We start from the raw sequence: 18,990 nt of genomic DNA, 5'->3' as shown, positions 1-18,990 counted from the left end.
AACGTAAGAAGGTATTTCTACTTTTCCGATTCAAACGTGCCTGCCTGCAGACTGCGGCGTGGGAAAGGGGACGGGACCGCCGAGGAGAAGACAGAGCGGGTGGAGGAGAAGGAGGGGAGGGGGCGGAGCGGGGAGGAGGCAGCACCCTAAACGTTTCCACACCCACTTTCACTTTGCAAATAATAATAATAACAATACCGGCTCTTTGCTCCAGTTCACGCCGACTGACGTCGGACTAAACGGCGGAGGAGGAGGAGGAGAAGGAGGGTCAGAGAAGGAGGAGCGCCGCTGTAGAGAGCGAGCAAACTTGCGAGAAGTTACTAGTTGAAGTGCGGGCGCACCTGGCGAGCAGAGGAGCCTGCGTCTGGGTGGAGAGGAGCTCTAGTGTCACGTCGGTGTGTGGTGACGAGAAAAAGAGAACCCACTGCCTGTGGACGAAGGCCGACCTCGGCCCAAGCACAAGGCACTGCCCTCCCGCGCCGCCTATACCCGAAGGGAGGCGAGAGCATGCCAGCCCGAGGAGCCAGTCGCCCCGGTGTGGACCAGAGCAGGGTGCACTGCCCCGGCAGCTCAGACTGCTGACCGCTCGGGATGCGGGTGGCACCTCACGCACGGACGGAGTAAAAAGGAAAGGTGCCCGGCTGCTGTGAGATCCCAGGTCTGACGCTGTCACCCGGCAGGACCCCTGGCACCTTGCGTCTCGCACCCTCGCCCACGGATAGGATGGACACGCCTGGGAATTTTCACTTGTGTAATTAACATTGACTTTCAGACCGAGCCCACACAATCCCCCTCTGCACGGGACACCTGGACTTTTGAAGTTCTGCCACGACTGAATCAGGCTCATACTGGAGGAAACGTCTTTTCTAGAGAAGGGATAGAAGTTCTGAAACTTTGCTATCGTGCTTCATTCCTGACGAGCACGTTTAAAAAATCTCACTAAGTCCTTCCCCGTCACTCCCTTAAAAAGAGCGGCAGCGCGCTGAGACACTGCGGGGAGTGGAGTAGACCGGAGGTGGTGTGTGTCTACCGTCGCCTCTTGGGTCCTGAACACCCCCCAAACATTAATTTCCACGGGCAGCGAGTGGGGGACGCGGACGAGCAGCCCTCGCTCCGGGGCGGCAGCATGTCCAAGCCGCTGGACCACGTCAAGCGGCCCATGAACGCCTTCATGGTCTGGTCCCGGGCGCAGAGGCGCAAGATGGCCCAGGAGAACCCCAAGATGCACAACTCGGAGATCAGCAAGCGCCTGGGCGCCGAGTGGAAGCTGCTGACGGACGCCGAGAAGCGGCCCTTCATCGACGAGGCCAAGCGCCTGCGGGCCATGCACATGAAGGAGCACCCGGACTACAAGTACCGGCCGCGGCGCAAACCCAAGACCCTGCTCAAGAAGGACAAGTTCGCCTTCCCCATGCCCTGCTACGGCCTGGGCGCCGCCGGCGGCGGGGACCCGTCCGAGGCCGGCCTGAAGGCGGCGCTGCACGGCCACACGGGGGCGCTGCTCTCCGACTCGCTGCTGGCCGCCGCCGCGCACCACCACCACCAGCAGCAGCAGCACTCGGACAAGGCGGCCGCGGCGGCCCGCGTCTTCTTCCCGCCCTCGGGCGCCACGCACCCCTACTCCCTCTTCGACTTTGGCTCGAAAATGGCCGAGATTTCTTCCTCCGCCTCCTCGGCGGCCTTCCCGTACGCCTCGGCGCTGGGTTACGGCTCTGGCGCCTTCCCCGGGGCCGGGGGTCACACGCACTCTCACCCTTCCCCGGGCAACCCGGGCTACGTGATCCCCTGCAACTGCAGCGGCTGGCCCGGGCCCGGCCTGCAGCCGCCGCCGCTCGCCTACATCCTGCTGCCCGGCATGGGCAAGGCGCCCTCCCCGCTGGACCCCTACCCCTCGGCGGCGGCCGCCGCGGCAGCCTACGCGGCCGCCTTATGACAATCAGCCGGGCCGGGCGCCTCCGAGCGCGCCGCGGCCTTGTGGGACATGCCCTGGGCGGACGTGTGAGCGGCCCCTCCCGCCCGTGCCAGTCAGAAGTGGACATGAGTGCCCCCCAGGGGGGAGAATGCGCGGACCCGGCGAGCTCGGGCTCCAGCCCCGCCGCCCTTCTTGCACTTAAGAGACCTGTTGCTGCTGCTGTCGCCCCTGTTCCAGAGGAGAGCCCTCCCCCTTCCCTGCTCCCACACAGACTCTGTGGACACCTGCAGGCGATATCACCGTGTACACTTCCACAGCAGCTCGGCATACAAACCCACCACACACCTTCCACCCAACCCTGCCCCACCACAGAACAGCGCCAGGAAGCTGCAAGTGTGTGTGTGTGTCTTCATTATGACTACACCTGTATAGGTACATAACATACGTGGGCATACATGAACGCCGTGTAGTGTATGTAAAGTTTCTGGAACCCCTTGTCCTTGGCCCTTTCTGGGTCGTATGACATGAACATTTGGGAAAAGAGATAAATGTTCCCTTATCACGAACCGCATTTTACAAACCCATTTTGCAAGGCCCTTCTTCACGGGACTTTTTCCAATGGGATTTTGCCATTATAAAAGGCTTTTGTGAATTGGGCCCTAAGTCGCAGGGTTGTTTCCTTCTTAGGTGTTTACCCGGAAGCACCTGCCCGTCCGGCAGATGAACCTCCTCATGCTTTTGACTGACAACTAGGGGGATTCCATAAAGGAAGTGCAGACTGCATGCATGCATAGTAAAGGTCCGTGGGGGAAATGCGCACATCAGAGACACCACAGTTCACATCATGTGGCTTCGCCACGATATATACAGTATTTTCCCACGAGGGGAGGGGGCACCGGGGTCTATCACTGTGTACCCCAGGCGTAGTCCACATTAACCATCTCCTTCTAAAACGTGTGGGTAAATGTGGTATGTAAGGTGTATCCAATGAATGCATATACATATTGCGAAGTCTCGCTGTTTATGCATACTTATCAACAATTCCGCAATTTTAAAAATGATGGTAGGCCTCCGCTCTAATGTTACATTTCGCAAAATCTACATCCCGCGGAGTCCACTCTTGGGGGAGCTGGTGGTAGGTTGTGTGTTATCTGTAAGGTTTGAAGGGACACGTCTGCCCAACTCGCACGCACACATTCACAGGCGTTCATAAATACGACCGCACGGCAGAGTGTGCATGCCACGGGCACTTGCGGAAGTGAAAGCTGTGATTTCTGACGCCCACCCCCACCCCCCTTCCACGCGGGTCCTGCGCGCCCAGCCGAGCTACACTGTATATATGTACATGTACAGATGTAAAAGGAAAAAAAAAAACATTGTATACGAATGAACAGAAGGCCGAACTTCTCCTTCACGCGAGGCTGGGGGCGGGAGGGTGGGGCCAAGGGTAAAGCTGTGACCTGATTTCAAAGTAAATGCGGCGTCGCGGGACCTGAAGCCTGGCCGGTGTTGAATCTGAGTTGGGTACTTTGTCGTCTGTCTGATCGATCGTTGTATATTTATTTACTGAAATCGAACTGTTGTGCTGCAAGGAACTCGCCCGAGACCATGAACAAAAAAAAACTTGAAATGTGTTGCCCAGCTCTGTAATGTCTAGCTTAATTTTTGAGAGCACCAACAATTGCATTTTTAAATAAATTAACGATTAACTACATGGTTAGTCTGAAGCCACCGCCTGCCTTGGGTCTCTTATTTTATGCAATGCGCCTTCTGTCTCTGCTGCTTTCTGGATGCGGGACCGCCTCTGCGAACCGCAAACGTGATGTTTTAATGCTTTTGCCTTTCGTTTTCTTGCCCCGCCGCTTTTCTAAATTAATGTCCGGCCTCGTTTGGAAGGATGTGGTTTTCACTTTTCGTGCAGGCGGCCTCTTGCTTCCCAACAGCGGTTTTAAATGATAGGGGGAGGGGGCACACCCACCCCAGTTGGTTCATGTTGAGTTCTAGGGTCTCAATTCCCGGGTCCAGGTGAAGTCACCGCAATTGCCCATTGAAAATGTTCCCTTCAATTCTGGATACGTTTCCGCAAAGCGCTCATTCAAGACATTGTGTTCGGAAAGAAAACAGATTAGCGTAAATATGTCGTTTGATCAAAGTAATGTTCGTGCAGCTGGGAAAGGGTGGCTCGGTTTCCCTTTACCGGGGAAAGTTGTCCGGGCACTTTCTGGTGAAATCCGATGAGCTTATCCGGGACAGATCCGAGTCCTGTGCTCCACCGACTTAAATGGGATCTGCTGGGTTTAGGCAACAGCCGTCCCTGCTTCTCCCAACTGCTGCTTTAGCCGGAAACGTCCGTGTTGCTATTTGGGAACTGTCCTATTTGGTGGGTGTCAACGGTGATGGGGGAATATGCTAGCGGTGAAAACCAATGCGCTATATGTAAAGAAGAGATTTCTAGGCACTGTGAATGGTTCTTTTGAAATGAAAAACTTCTTAAGAGCGCTTTCCTATGGGATTGTGCCATTATAAAACGCTTCCGTGAATCTAGCCACGGGAGCGTTTTATAAATGCCCAATCCCACAGGAAAGCGCTCTGTGAATCAGGCCCACTCGGTTATGAAAAGAAATGTGGTTTGTGGGTAGGAGGTTGCTATGGGAAGGAGGATGACTTGTACAAAGGCCAATAATTCATAGATTTTCCAATGGGGTTTTGCCATTGTAAAAGTCTCCTGTTCATTGGGCCCAGGAGTCGTCCACGCCTGTGCTACTTAGCGAGGTGATCTTTGAAAAGGTATGCGCTTCCAATGCGCCGGGTTAAAAAAAAAAAATAAGCAGTTGTCAATGGGGAAAGTCCCATTGAAAAGCGCTTTGTAAATCGGTCCCAAGTGTGGAGTTCTGGTGCATAGAATGAAGTGCGTGGCGACGTGAGATGCACGAAGAAATGCAATGTGCCGAGCCGGGAGATGTACGTGCGGATTAGTGGTGAACGAAAGGGGACATTTGGGAACTCATATGAATGAGGAAAAGTAACTGTCCGTGTGAAAATGATTTGGGAAAAGAAATGCGAGGTGTGGCTGGCAATGGCTTTAGAAAATGCTACAAGGGAAATTAGAGATTTGCCGCAGGAAGGGGATGTGAAAGTGAAAAGTAATTCGTTATCAAAATTATTGGGTGGGGGATGGTTACCCCCGTTCTGAAAGGAAAAGTTTTACATTGAAAAACAGGGCCCGATTCATGTATTTTTTTATTTTTTCACGATTCACCGCGACTTTGCACTGCCGACACAAACGCCGATTCATGGAACTGTGCAAGGTGTATTTTTGCAGTGCAAACTCAGCGCATAGTCATTTTAACTGCAGAACTTACTTTGCACGGAAAAAATACACTTTGCACAATTCCACGATCCAGGGTTTTTGTAGGCACTGCAAAGTCACTTTTCAGCAGTGCAGACAGACACTTTGAACCGTGCAAAAAAAGAGAAAGAAATCATGAATCGGGCCCAAAAAACCAATTGTAAAAAGTAAGATTTGCGAGAACCCCTGAATTGTGCGCCGAGATTGGTACAGTGCGAAGCGCACATTTGCCTGACTATCCCTAATCGGTAGCCCCCTCGGAGCGTCCTTCGTCATTAAAACGGGACGGTCACCATCTAAAGAAGGGATTCGGCTGCCAGCAGGGCTCATGCCACAACACACACTTCATTCACACCATGCGCACCCCACGACGTCAGAGTGGGAAAGTTGCGCCACTTCTAGTAAACTGGGTCTGAGGATGCGCTGATGTTTCGCGCCCGCAGTGCCTTGCGCATCCCCCCACCCCCCTCACCAAGCGATTATGTAAAACTAATTTGGACCGTCCAGGGGTAATTATCCCCGACACGGTTAATTACATCTTTTCAGGCCACTGCCTCTCCCTTTTGTGCGGGGCCCCGGCCCTTCCTGCTGCTATGGCCCTAAATCTCCCCCAGCTGCTGCCAGCCCTGGCCGAGTGGCGTTTTAATGCCCCGTGTTTTTCCGATGGCGCCCAGCCGGCCCTGGAATGCCACCCATGGACTGTCTCGTTGTGTGTGTCGCTGCCCTGCCCCTGTGCGGGTCCTGCAGAGGCATCCACTGTCATTCCAACGCAGGGCTTCTGCTCTCCACCCCCCTCCCCCTTGCACCTGGTCCCCAATCGCTCCCCTTTTCCACTTTCTCATTTTTCCCTCGTTCTCTCTCCACCTGGTTCTGTGCCCCCATCCCACCAGAAGCACCCCCTCTTTCCCACGTGATATGCTATGGTATGATAAGGCATTTATAACGCGCCTATACACAAGTGTTTCAAGGCGCGTCAGCCCCCATCCACTTTTTACCGTTCCTCGCTGTATTCCTCGTCACACTCATCAGTATACATCGCCTTATGAGTCCTTGTCCCGTATGCACACGCGAGCCACTTGTCGGCACCTCCCTTTCTTGTCCCGTGTGCCACTTCCCCCTTTTCTCTCCCTGCTCTCTTCCCGTCTGGTTTTGCTCTCTCTTGTGCCTCCTTCTCTCTTACTTTCACTTCCCGCCTCATTCTCTTCTAAACGTCTTACTTCCTCTCCCACCATGGCATCCACTTTGGGTCGCCATTTATCTTTCCTCCAATTGTTCTCTCCTCTTGCCTGTTTCTTTCCTTAGCGCGCCCTCTCGTACACTACCCTCTTTTTAACACTTTCTCGGCCACGCCTCTTTCATCCCACGCGGCCTTTGTTGTGGTTGTACATATGCATTGGAACACCTGTGGGATGCCATTAAGTTCAGCACCAGTTTGAAAGTGGCTTTCAAATGACACTTGGGACCTGAATTGCCAAGCGTTTGCAATGGGATTTTCCCATTGAAAAAAAACGAGTGCGTAAAAACAGGCCCTTAGTTCCTTGTGACAGAATGTTTGAATAATACCCAAGAGGAAGCTTTGGGGTAAAAATATGTTGCAAATTGTGCATTTCAAAGTCTACTTGTTCAGTAAAACTGGTAAAAGCTACACGGTACAGTAACTCATCCTACTGGCCCTCTTTGGCCAACAACTGGCCCACTTTAACTAAAATAACGGTTACATTTGGCCAAAAATGATTGCTCCTCTCTGACTAAAAAAAACGTAGTCTCTTTGACCAATAATACTGGTCCGCACTAACATGTTGGGCCTGCACTTCGGGCCTTCCTTGCCCCCCCCCCCCCCCCGCCCCGCGCGCCTCCGAGCCTTCTCGTGGGGCATGTCGGGATGTGCGAGCCCCACTCGGGGCGTTTAAACGTCCAGGCGAGATGGTTTATGAGACCAAGTGTGCTTTTTAGTCAGGGCCCTAACATTTCATTTGCCCCTACCCCCAAAGGAAGTCCGCCCAGGAACAGGAAGGCCCTCCAAGTAGCTTGGGGGCACACTAAGCAAATGCGCCATGAAACGGGCATAATACGTTACTGGCGCTCTCTGGTCCCTAACACGGGACGCTCAACGTGAACTTTTCCCTTGGAAGATAGCTGGTCAGATAGCCGCAGGGTTAATCCGCCGCTGCGGGAAACGCTCTATAACCGGTGGAACTCGTTTAGAAACTCTGAGCGGTTGACGTGTGTTCTTGTGATGCTTGAACGCCACAACACGGTGTCAAGAATAGTGCAACTATTTGTACATCAAGCACTTGGTCCAGTCCTGAAGAAAGGCCTTATGATACATCTACGACTTTGGGAATGTTAAAGGGAGGCCCCTGATTTTCCGAGAGGTCCCGGGTAATAGTTGTTCAAACCTCTGCAGCTTCCGCGGAGAGGAGCTTGGCCCGCGGCGCGCTCCTCCGCGTTCAAGTTCATAAAAGTGCACCTGGGCTGGTCCTGAAGTTGCCATCTTCAGGATTACCTCAGGGGTGGAGATCTCTCCCCGAGTTCCCTTAAAGACCCCTTCCCCTGCACACCCCACCTCAAAGGTCGCCCACTCCCCTCAAAGGCTCCGGTATCATTAATTCCTTGACAAGACCCCTCTTTTTCTCCCCTTTTCCCCTTTGAGAAAGCGAGAGCGGGGTGACGGAGGGGGGCGGGGGGCTCCCCCGGCATTATTTGTCCTTCAGTGGGAGCGTTTAGACAGTCGATGGGGTTTTGTGCGCGGGAACAAAGCTCGGGGCCGGGAGGTTTTGTGCGCGGTGTTGTTTGTTGAAGTGCAGCTAAGGAAAAGCGCCGGCTTTCTGCCCATTGTGGCGCGAGCAATCAGCGGTATTTGGAAAACTGTTAGCATTGTGCGCCTTCCTCTGTGCCCATTGTGGCGCAGCCCCTTTCAGCGGCCCCTCCAGCTGGCCGCGCTGAATAGCCGGCCAATGTGTACACGCTTTGTCCCCCCGGCCCTTGGAGGAGCCCCCTTTGAAAGGACCAAGTTGACACTGCGTGACAGTGAAACAACATAATAAAAAATACATGAGGCCCTGAATGAGAGCCGGGCGCATAAATAAATAAAATGGCTGACCAAAAAACGGGATAAACCGGGGACAAAACGCTGAAAAGGGGGGCAACAAAGGGATATTTAACACGCCGGATTAGCATCACAATGGCCTCTACAAGGCACAACAATGCTTGAATGGCCCAAGAAGGGAACGGACTAAATGCCCTTTGAATGGATATAACTTCCCCTCCGTATTTTTTTTTCCCTGTAAAGGATTGTGAATGGAGGGAAAGGTGCAGAAGCGCTATGCAGATGAGGCGACACCCCGCCCCCTAAGTGTAGAGGGGAAAGGAAACAGGAAAGGCGGCTGGTCTGGGGCGGTCATTATCGAAGCCATAATTGCCCTTATTTCGGCATTGCCCTCTGGAGCGTATCGGCCAATGCGGGAATGTGTCTGGGGGGCAGCGGCGATTATACGAGGACGGTATTGCGTGATATGTCGCTCAGAATAAAAGTAGGCAACGCAAACGCAGCGTGTCTCAAAAAGCATGCCAGTTAGTTCACAGGGTCTGGCCAACTGCTGCGACCCGGCAAGAGTGTCCAAAGAAACGTCAACTCTTATTAGCTGTTGAGTGCTTAGAAGACGGTGGAAGGAGATGGCGTGGCGCATTAAAAAAAATGTAATAAACGAGTACACTGTCCCATATATGTATGATTGTTGCCATTGTTGTATATACATTAGTTAGAAATCCAGCCCCCCCCCCCAAAAAAACCCACTTCGAAAGCGCTTCTTGCTTCCACAACTATGTACCCAGTTTGGATGTGATCCCAACCCACATCCAAACTGTGACTACCCGTGGTCGAAGTGAGCGGGAACGGTGGGGAACGGAGTTCCGCTACTTTTAATTTTTTGCTCTTAACAGTTAGGCTACTTTTTGCAACCATTTTCACCATTCTGGAACTGTTCTTTGCGAAGTTGAAGCACATTTCTCCACTTTACAGAATAGCAGGTACAGCTAACCTGAAATCTGTTTCTACTCAATTGGCTATCAAGCAGCCTGGCTGCAACCCTTGAATAATGTGTGCACTTTGCTCCCCGCCCAGGCCACAGTTCCACTATTTTTTTTAGTACAATTCTACCACTGGTGACTACATATACATACACAGTGGTGCAACACCATTGAGCTGACTGGGCTTCAGCCCCTGCCCCCCCCCTAATTTAGGGCTATGTTGACCCGACCTGGTGACCTAGAGATCTGTGGCTGAACAGGACACATACAGGAAATGGCGCCTGGGCTTCTCTGTTAACAAAAGCCCTACAATTGCTAAAGTAAAGCATTTCATCGTTAGCACCTGCATTCATATGCATGCGTTTTTAGGCAATTGAACTCGTGATGTAGGGTTAATACTTGAGGAGTAGGCAGAAGGGTAGAGAAGGGATAGGAGACCCATCATTCTCACGGTAGTCCTTGAGTGGGTGTTTCAGATGTAAAGGAGAGAGTTAACTGCTTGTAACATTGAAGCCACACTCGAATACTCCCATTAGAATGTGTGAAGAAGTTAGCTGTCCCACACAATTAAATGTGCGCCTCCCAGCAGTCTCTGGAGTTAGTGCCTCTCCCAACATGTGTGGGTTTCGTTGCGCCCCTGCTGTAACATAAAACAAACGAAACACGCACAACAAAACGTAACATAGTCGAAACGCTTCAACGTTGCATTCACATCGGAAAGTTAACCCACGCCAGCGTGTTTCTTTAGTCTTCTAGAAACCTAGACGTTTTGTGGTATTTGCTCGTTTGCAGGTTCTGCTGCCCACGCGCCCTGTGCCATATTCAGAACAGAGCGAATGGTTTCCACGTCCCACAACTGCAAATGAATATAACATTTTGCTTTAAAAAAAAAATCTGCAGGCGATATTGCAGCCCCAGTCAGGAAAGCTTAATTACTAATTGAGGCAGCAGAGTTGCCTTTCTCTCCCTCTCCAGCGCGTTTATCAGCACGCCGGGAGGAGCGCGGCGCGTTACTCACACCCCCTCCAGGCGAAGAATTCTCCCACTCGAGCCGACCGGTACAACCAGATCTCCGACGGGGAAATTAAGAGGCGTATTTCACTCTTCGCACGAAATATATATCACGCCGATGTCAGGGAAAGCAATTAGCCTCTTAGAGCCGAAACCGAGATAATGGGCAATATTTAATACGCGATATTGGGAAACTCGTTTGTTATGCGGTCGCGGAGACGGGCGGCGGCACTGCCGCTACTATTGGGAGCGCGGGTGCGGGGGGGTTCGCAATTAACCCTAAAAAGCAGCAGAAAAAGAAGTGCGCGTCGGAGAGTTGAACGACGTTTTAATGATATTAATGTTTGTGTAGTCTTGTTATTCTCCGCCATTACCTTTGACCCGGAGATGAACTTTCTATGACTTTGGTAACTGCTGTTTTCTTAGTTACCATTTTAGGTGGAAGGCTTTTTTTCTAAAGCTTTCTAAAAACCACCATAACTTTTCTCTTTCTTGACAATACATTCTATTTCTCTAAAGAAATATTTATTTATTTGTTTGTATTTTTTTTTTGTTATCAAGCTGCGTAGCGCTTCTTGCAACTAAATTCTGCTTCGGGGCGGACGGACGTGTGTGACGCAGCCCGTATCTCCCATCTGCTGCAGTGATTGCAGACCGGTGCGCCGCTCGCGAATCTCCGCGCGACCGTGTTTATGGCCCCATTAGCGAGAAAAGGTGACACACGCTTGGGCAACGGGTGCTGGCCAGCGACACTTCCGAATGACACAATGAACAATGAGGGAGCGAGCGCGGCTTTCCAAGGGGGAAATGCAGTGGGTTCCTCTGGTTCCAATTGTCGCCGCAAGCAGGTCTCCGGGCACCTGCTTTGCAAAGGTGAACTTGCGAGCACAGCGTGCGGGGAAACCGCGGCGCGGAGCGCCTCCTGCCGGCGCTGACGGGTATTGCAGGAAGCTCCGCCGACAAACTTTTGTGGTATTCACCAACTTGCAGAGAAGCGAAGAAAGTTAGAATGGACGCTGTCCCTCGTCCCTTTATCAATGATCAATATGGTTCCCAAAGTGGCCAGCCAGGTACTGAGGCGAGGAAGCAGAGTACTGCGGGTTTCAGCTCCAGGGACCGTATGATTATGGAGAAATCATTTCACACGCGTAACCTCCACCTTCGTCCCATCAAGCACCCCGTTTGTCTTGTCCCATAAACAGGCTGGGACCAAAAATTGAAAATACTCGTGTGGGCCAGTTTATTTGGTCACCGTGGACCACTTTTGTGGCCAATGTGAGCCAGTTTGGTGAATTGTTTCACTAAGCGGCTGGTAGTGGTGACCAGTGTTGCTGAATACCTATCCTTTAATTTGCACAATTGCAATTAGGTACTATTCAGTCAGTCTGTCACAAAAGGAATGGATTGCCATGGGTAACAGTGGGCCACTTTCTCAGTGGTGCCCGAGACCATCTCATGCCCTGGTCAGACCCAGTCCACAACGCATTTATTGGAAACTTCTACAGGGCAGCAGAAACCAGAAATGGAGCCGCACGTTGTCCCCTGGGCCGTTGCTTGCGCAGATAAACGGCGTCGCGTGTGGGTTTGCGACGACCAGGCCTACAGGCAGCGATAGTTATGTGAAGTGCAGCGGCGTGGCGTACTATATATAACGTGCCGCGCGTCGTTTTACCGCCAGTCTGCCCGCCTCCCCGCCGCTCCCTCCCCCCTGCCCGCTCGCCCAGGACCAGCACCTGCGGTCATTGGTTCCCAGGGCCCCCACCGGCCGCCCGAGTTCCTGTCTGCTCACTGGAGAAAGGAAAGAGGAAGGTAAACACGGGCCTAGCCTTGTGCGCACAGCGGGTAAATAACCGGGCAGGTCCAAGGGCCTGGCCTGGGGGGGGGGCATTATTACTAAACTATCCTTGGGAGCAGTAGGAATACCTATAGGAGCGTTACAACAAGACATATGCCGGCGCCCCTGCAGAAAACCGCGCGGGCATCGGCGAGAACCCCCCACGCATATTATTCATAAAAACCCCAGTAACGGTCATCGTGTATTCTTCGCTGTAATCAAATAATTTTCCGTTCGTTCATTCATAAAACTCTCAGACGTCACCCTTTTTGACCATGTTTTATTTGAAAGGCCACTCATGTCTCCTCCACCTCAAGCCCCCTCAACAATTGAATCTTTTTGTTATGCTTTGGGTTTCACAATTTACAACTTCCAAACTTTAAAAACAAAATGTCGCCGTGCATGCCTGCGTTTCAAGGCTCGGAGGACTGAGCTAACCTTCCTTTACTCGATTGGAGCTGTCAGTGGGGGCAGAGGGCCTTTAAGCGCCGGTACAGCCCGCAGGTGTGAGCTAGCCTAGAAGGGCCCGATTCATGGAATATTTGCCTGGTTCAAAGTGACTTTGCACTGGCGACATAAACCCTGATTCATAGAACTGTGCAAAGTGCATCGTTGCCTTGCAAGTCCAGTCAAAATCATTTTGTGCTGATTTTGCACAGCAAAAATACACTTTGCACGATTCCATGAACCAGGGTGTCACTTTTCAGCAGTGCAAATTCACTTTGAACTGGCAAATATTCCACGAATCAGGCCCTAAGGCTGTTGGCACCCACAGCTACTAGGCATGTGCCATGTCTTGTGTTTAAAGTGATAGTTTGGTGCTCCAAACGCAATGCCCTTGCAATAGTAACACGATTCCCACGCTGAAAACTGACGAGAAGTCAAAATCAGAGTGGCAATACCAGTATTAAGAGTCAAACACTCAACTTCTATTAATACATACCATTCTCCTCCTTTTTAATGTCTCTTTGACGGTAGACGGATCATCATTACCAGTTTTCATTATTGCCAGTTAGCTTATCTTTGCTGTGTTCCACGAAGCCCCTTAGCGCATCCATACCACATTACATTATACCTACTATGAAAGGGTCTGATGTTCATTTAGCAGATCTTTGCCAGTTTACATTATGCCTGGTTGGCACATCATGGCCGGTTTCTAGTGAGTTTTGCCCGCGGGCCTGTACACTGAGGGCCCGATTCATGGAATTGTTGAACAGTTCAAAGTGACTTTGCACTGCCGACACAAATCCTGATTCATGGAATTGTGCAAAGGGTATTTTTGCAGGGCAAAGTAATTTTGTGCTGCAAAAACGACCATGCAATGACTTTGCACTGCAAAAATACACGTTGCACCGTTACATGAATCAGGGTTTGTGTCACTTTGAGCCGTCCCTGAATTGTGATTGGGACGAAGCCACACCTCAGACTATGGAACATTGTCATCGTTTGCTGTGCACACAGGCTCCCTTTAAGGGGCGCAGGGGGATCCCGGTGTGACAAATGAGAAAACTGGAATCCAATAAAAAGTAGGCGTGTGACACATGTTAAAGGTGAAAGGGAATAACAGGTTGGAGGGACGGACATTGGTGGGGGGCGGCATCGGAAAAAGTTCAGCAAACTAAAAAGAGCAGCACATAGATGTGAGGTAAAGGGGCCAAGTAGCCTGAGGGTGTTAATCGGGCAGAAGGGAGGAAGGCAAAAGTGGAAGCAACAAAGTACTGCATGGCAGTGAGAAATGGATTCTATTGGTCGATGGAGGAGAAAGAGTCAGGAGGTGGAAGGATCAGGGGTAAACGAAATCAGAGTTCCGCAGTGGTCGAAGTGAGCGGGAGCTATCAGGAGCAGAGTACCGCTTCTTTTTATTTTTACTGTTAACAGTTCCACTACTTTTTACAACCACTTTCACCATCCAGAACAGTTCTTTTTCAAGTTAAAGCATACCTCTTAATTTCACCACTCTTTGGCCGTTACTAGCGTTTGAAACGTGTGTTTCCGCATGCTCACCCTCGAATACCCAGTTCCCCGCGGTAGTCACAGTTCCACCACTTTTTTGGGCCACTTCTACCAGTGAGGATCATCATAATTGGAAACAGCCAATCAGGAGCCAGAGAGTGTGATAAAGGAGAGCAATATTGCTTTGTTTCTTTTATGCCCACTGAGCACATCATTGCTAGTGTATGTTATGTCCGCTTTGCACATAATAATCACTTTCTGTTAGGCCTGACGTCATGACTCGATTGCAAAATGTTCACTTTGTTAACCAATCACTGGCCAGAAAGAACTGCTTTCTCCTTGCAGGTTTTATCTTTGTTTCCCAGAAAGACGAAAGACTAATGCTGTAATGGTGGACTGGTGGTGGGCACCCCGATAAAGTTTTTGTTTCAGTGTCTGCTTTTGGTTCGCAGGCTGACAAGGCTAAGATGAACTGGCAGGCTCCTCCCAAACCTCTGCCATCACTTCCCTGTGGAACTTCTGTATGACACACGCATGTTCCGCGTAAGATTTTCAACGTTTTGTGAAACCAGAGGTGAATTTCTTCCGATCTGAGGGCTGCTGAGTGGATGGTTCAGGCACATCTAGAGTCCTGCAGCCCTGTTTATTTTTCCTGAAGGATTCATTTATCAAGGACATGAATCCAGAGGAGCCTGGTCGGGTGGTATTTCTTAAGCTTTCTGTGGTCAGGGGCAGCATTTCAGTGGTCTCAATAGATATGGCACAGAGTTTTGAAGCTGATGCAAGCTCTGATTCAGCCCTTCAAAAGGGACTAATGCTGAAGTGATATAGTCCGATGGTCTCAGGCCTAGGATTATCCTGGCTGCCTTTTTCTGGATCATCTGGAGTTGTCGAATGAGGCTTTTAGGGAGTAAAAAAAAAAGACGACATTAATCAAGGTGTGTGATGACCGTGGCAGCTATCGGCTGTGTTGTTTGTGAGGTGTTCAAGATTGGTAGGATACGTTTAAGAACAGGAAGTAGACAAATTAGCTTTCCTTGTGATTTTTAAAATCTGAAATGAGGAGAGAAGAGTGTTAAAAGTTCCGCACAGTGAAGGAGAGGGTTGTAGGGCCCCTGGGCAGGGAAGGCAGCCATTTTGAATTTATGAGAAATGTACAGGGCATAATGCAGGGTACCAGGCAGTGGTGACTGCTTCTGGGCGCAGATGGCAATAAAGATTCACATGGGTGCTGGCAGTATCTTTTTAACTAAATAAATGAAGACTTTAGAGTTATATAAAGCAATGAGTTTTCAAGTCTTTACGAAAAGTCATAAGATAGGAAGGTGGAGATAGGCATGGGGAGGGGCAGACAATGTGGAATGGAAGCACCAAAGTAAATGCTCTCAGTGTTTATGGTGTGGCAGCAAAGGCTTTTTTTAGACGCCCAGTCCTAAATCTAGAGCAGGATACAGTGCATATCAGATGTTGGACCACAGAGTCTGAAAGCTGCCTGTATATCTTCCGCATAGATATGGAAAGTGGTGATGTGATCAGCAAACTGTTTCAGGTGGGTATAAAAGAGCCACAGAAAAAGGTTAGATCTGTGTGTAACACTACATTTTGGAATGGTGGGTTCTGGCAGGAAAGCACCTGATATAACTAACCTCTAGTTCTCTCTAGGCCAGGAAGGCTGATCCCCACTTAAAAGGCAAAGCCTGAAATAAGAAAGGACATTTATTAGTGCCTGAGGAACATAGAACGATAGATGGTGTCAAAGGATGTAGACACATCAAAAAGGTTGGGAATTGTAGGATAGTTGACCTCCAGCAACTTCAAGAACTCCACCCCCAAGACGAATGCTAAGATGAATTTCTGAAATCTGGCCTGGTGGACAGATTTCAGGAGACCACCCTAGTTATAGTGAACAGGGGAAGCCTGGGAGGTAAGCCAAACCAATTGTCACAGTTTATTATACGGTCACTCTCAACTCTGGGATTCCCTCCACCGCGCCCCCAAGCAAGGTGGTGGACAACAAAACGCTTTACAGATTCAACTTTAGTGAGGCCTCCACTTCTATCATACCATATGTCAAAATACCCTCTTTACCATCAATCAGCTAGGAACCAGGCCGGAATATTGGAAGAATATATATTCATTTAAGTGTTTGCAAAGAATCATAGGCAATCACAAAAAACATCAACCACCAACGCTGTGGCACTACACAATGTCACCAATTCAAATTTCTTGCACCAATTGACTAACATAGGTTTAAAGGACTTTCCGTTGCAATAAGACATAGGTAACATTTTGAAGTTGGCAGTCACAATTTACATCAGATGTCTTGCAAATTAACTAATAGGAAAAATACAAAATACACAGTGATTGCTTAATGTGGCACAATACTGCATTCTCCCACCACCCCCCACACTCCAGGCATCAATTAGATATGACACCTCTGATTTGAAGACAAAGTACAGGGAGTGGGAACACAATGGAAAATTGTTTAGGGCTTTCTATTTAGGTAAAATGCAATGTTTTGGAATTCTGATTTGGGAGGCAAGGGAATAAATGGGGAATTTTGTTTTACACCATTCCTACAATGAAAATGGAAGGCTTTGGGATTCTGGTTTGTACTGAAAGGGAACATTCGTTTTGCACAGTTTCTTTTCAAGGGGAATGCAAGGTGTTGGGATTTTAGTTTTGGGGACACCAGCACATTCAATTGAACAGCAGGGTTACACAATTACATTTCAGACTAGGCATTTTATCAATTGAATTTGTATGTAAGAGTTTCTGTGATGAAATTGTCAATTGATTATGGGATTGTAGTGTATTTAATTTATATGATTGATAATTGAAATTTGTAAGTTTTATTACTGAAAATAAATAAATACATTTCAGACTAGTCATTTACAGTGCGCTGGGATAATCATTTGTCAATTTTGAATTTTGTCAAAAACATCACCCCATGATGAAGGACCCTATGGGAATTAATTAAATTATATGTTAAGTTAATTGTGCTAAGGGTATACATGCTCCCCCTCCCACTAATGGAGGGCACCCACCAATGCAAAGGTAAGGGTTAAACAGACACATTTCAACATGATTCAATGTAACTGGAGAGAGTGTTCTTCTATAGAGAATGCATTGAGTTAACGTTTTAGTTCAATATGGACAGTGTCTACCCAGTTTTGCCCCTTCCGCCTTCACCCACCAAGGGAAAGGTATTAAGGCTAGTAGCTCCCCAGGCAATTGATAGCTTTGGGATATATCTACTTATATGGGAGATCTCTGTTTTTAGCTCAGGAGGCCTGCCAAATCATAGGACCCTCTTTCAGGTAGGCATCTCACACCTCAAGCCTCTATCGAACAGCCAGGTCTCTCCAGCCACAGGCCTCTCTCAGATAGGGCTCCCAGATTTCCAAGCAAAGTCCCTGGGTCTCCCTTTCTCTTTCCGTCTAGGTCGCCCTTGGTTCAGTTTTGTTCCCATGGCAAGGTGTTGCCCCGGTGGATTAGGCAGCTCTCCTGGTCTCTCTCCAAAGTTGTTTTCTTGCAAGTCCACTCTTAGATTTGAAATTGCCAAGATATAGGGCTGATGACATCTAAGTATTATCATAATTCCCACAATACGGATAGGCTAGCTCTCTCCCTCCACCTCCGACCAAGACGCCTACTGGCTGCTGATAGGACAAGGAGTTGGGGTGGGAATGATGGTGGCTGATGCAGGAGAAAGATTCATCATCCCAAAATGACAAGTGGGTTTAACTTTTTCAGTGACCTTAAAAGCTATCAACACGGCACCATCCTAATTTTTCAGATAACTGAAGGCACGTATATATTTTCTATATTTTATGACGAGTCAGAAAATACTGATCATATCTTGGCACGCCTTTCCTGGGAGGAGCTAGCATTTTAATCCATTCACTCATGAACCGAAATAGTCACAAATCTGCCCCTTCCTGATTCAAACATTACTTTTATAACCTATCATCACAACAACTTTCAATTCCCTCGGAACTCAAGTTGTATCCATCACACACAATTCGTTTTTACATGGTCCCAACGGGCTTCTGTTCCCCTTTAATATGAACGTGGGATGAGCTCAGTGGAACACATTATGCACTTTTCTTTCAAGAAAATGCATTCAATGTTAGTCAATTACAAAGCACCACAAGTATCCCTGAGATGCACACCAGCCCCCACCAATTCTTAGGTTTCATTTCTCTTCTATGACCTGATCAGGACATCTGGCTGGCCCATGTGATCATGCCCTCCCCTCCTGGTCATGCCTTCCCCTCCTCAAAGGCATTTGTTGGAAGCTAATGCACAGTTAATGGGGAGACCTGGCATTAAAGGTCATTTCTTCTGGCTGTGTTTTCTGCAAATCCCACAATTCTGATCGAATTCTCTGTATATATTAGCATTTAAATAAAAAACCAGACCACCTTCTCCTAGAGGTCCTCAGCCTAAGGTCTTGAGGTCAAAGTTTCAGAGGAACAGACATTCCAGTTCAATGGAGTAAAACAAGCTACATACATAACTCTAAAAGAACAGCATTTCAAATTAACACATGTAGCATTTTGTATTGCACCTAGGCCTGCTGTTCATAAATACAATATTTATTTTCTACTATATTAGAACAGAGGTAGATTTATTATTAATCTTATGCACACATCTGCACACCAAAAAGATCACATTTCCCAAGCTAGAAGAGAAACATATTGGCTCCCCATACAGCAGCGGATCAGATTCAAAACCCTATCCATCAGCCACAAATGTTTATCTTGCACAGCTCCCCTGTACCTCACTCACGGAATCACTAAGGCGACTACCACCAGACCTATGAGGGCCCCTACACTGACCGCCTAACTGTGCCCAAAGTCAAGAGATGTAAAGCAGGAGGTTCCAGCTTCCCATAAA

The 18,990-nt window shown here is 49.2% G+C and overlaps 1 protein-coding gene across 1 annotated transcript; it reads left to right on the top strand.

The window, feature by feature from the left end:
- Positions 1-267: 267 nt before the first annotated feature.
- Positions 268-3,644, top strand: SOX21 (SRY-box transcription factor 21). Its single transcript, XM_069639905.1, has one exon. The coding sequence runs from the start codon at positions 1,127-1,129 to the stop codon at positions 1,931-1,933; it is 807 nt and encodes a 268-aa protein (XP_069496006.1). The 5' UTR covers positions 268-1,126; the 3' UTR covers positions 1,934-3,644.
- Positions 3,645-18,990: the final 15,346 nt, after the last annotated feature.

Source organism: Ambystoma mexicanum, chromosome 7q (genome assembly GCF_040938575.1).
Source record: "Ambystoma mexicanum isolate Mex_15411 chromosome 7q, UKY_AmexF1_1, whole genome shotgun sequence".
Classification (NCBI taxonomy): Eukaryota; Metazoa; Chordata; class Amphibia; order Caudata; family Ambystomatidae; genus Ambystoma; species Ambystoma mexicanum.
This window is presented reverse-complemented; position numbering and strand designations above follow the sequence as displayed.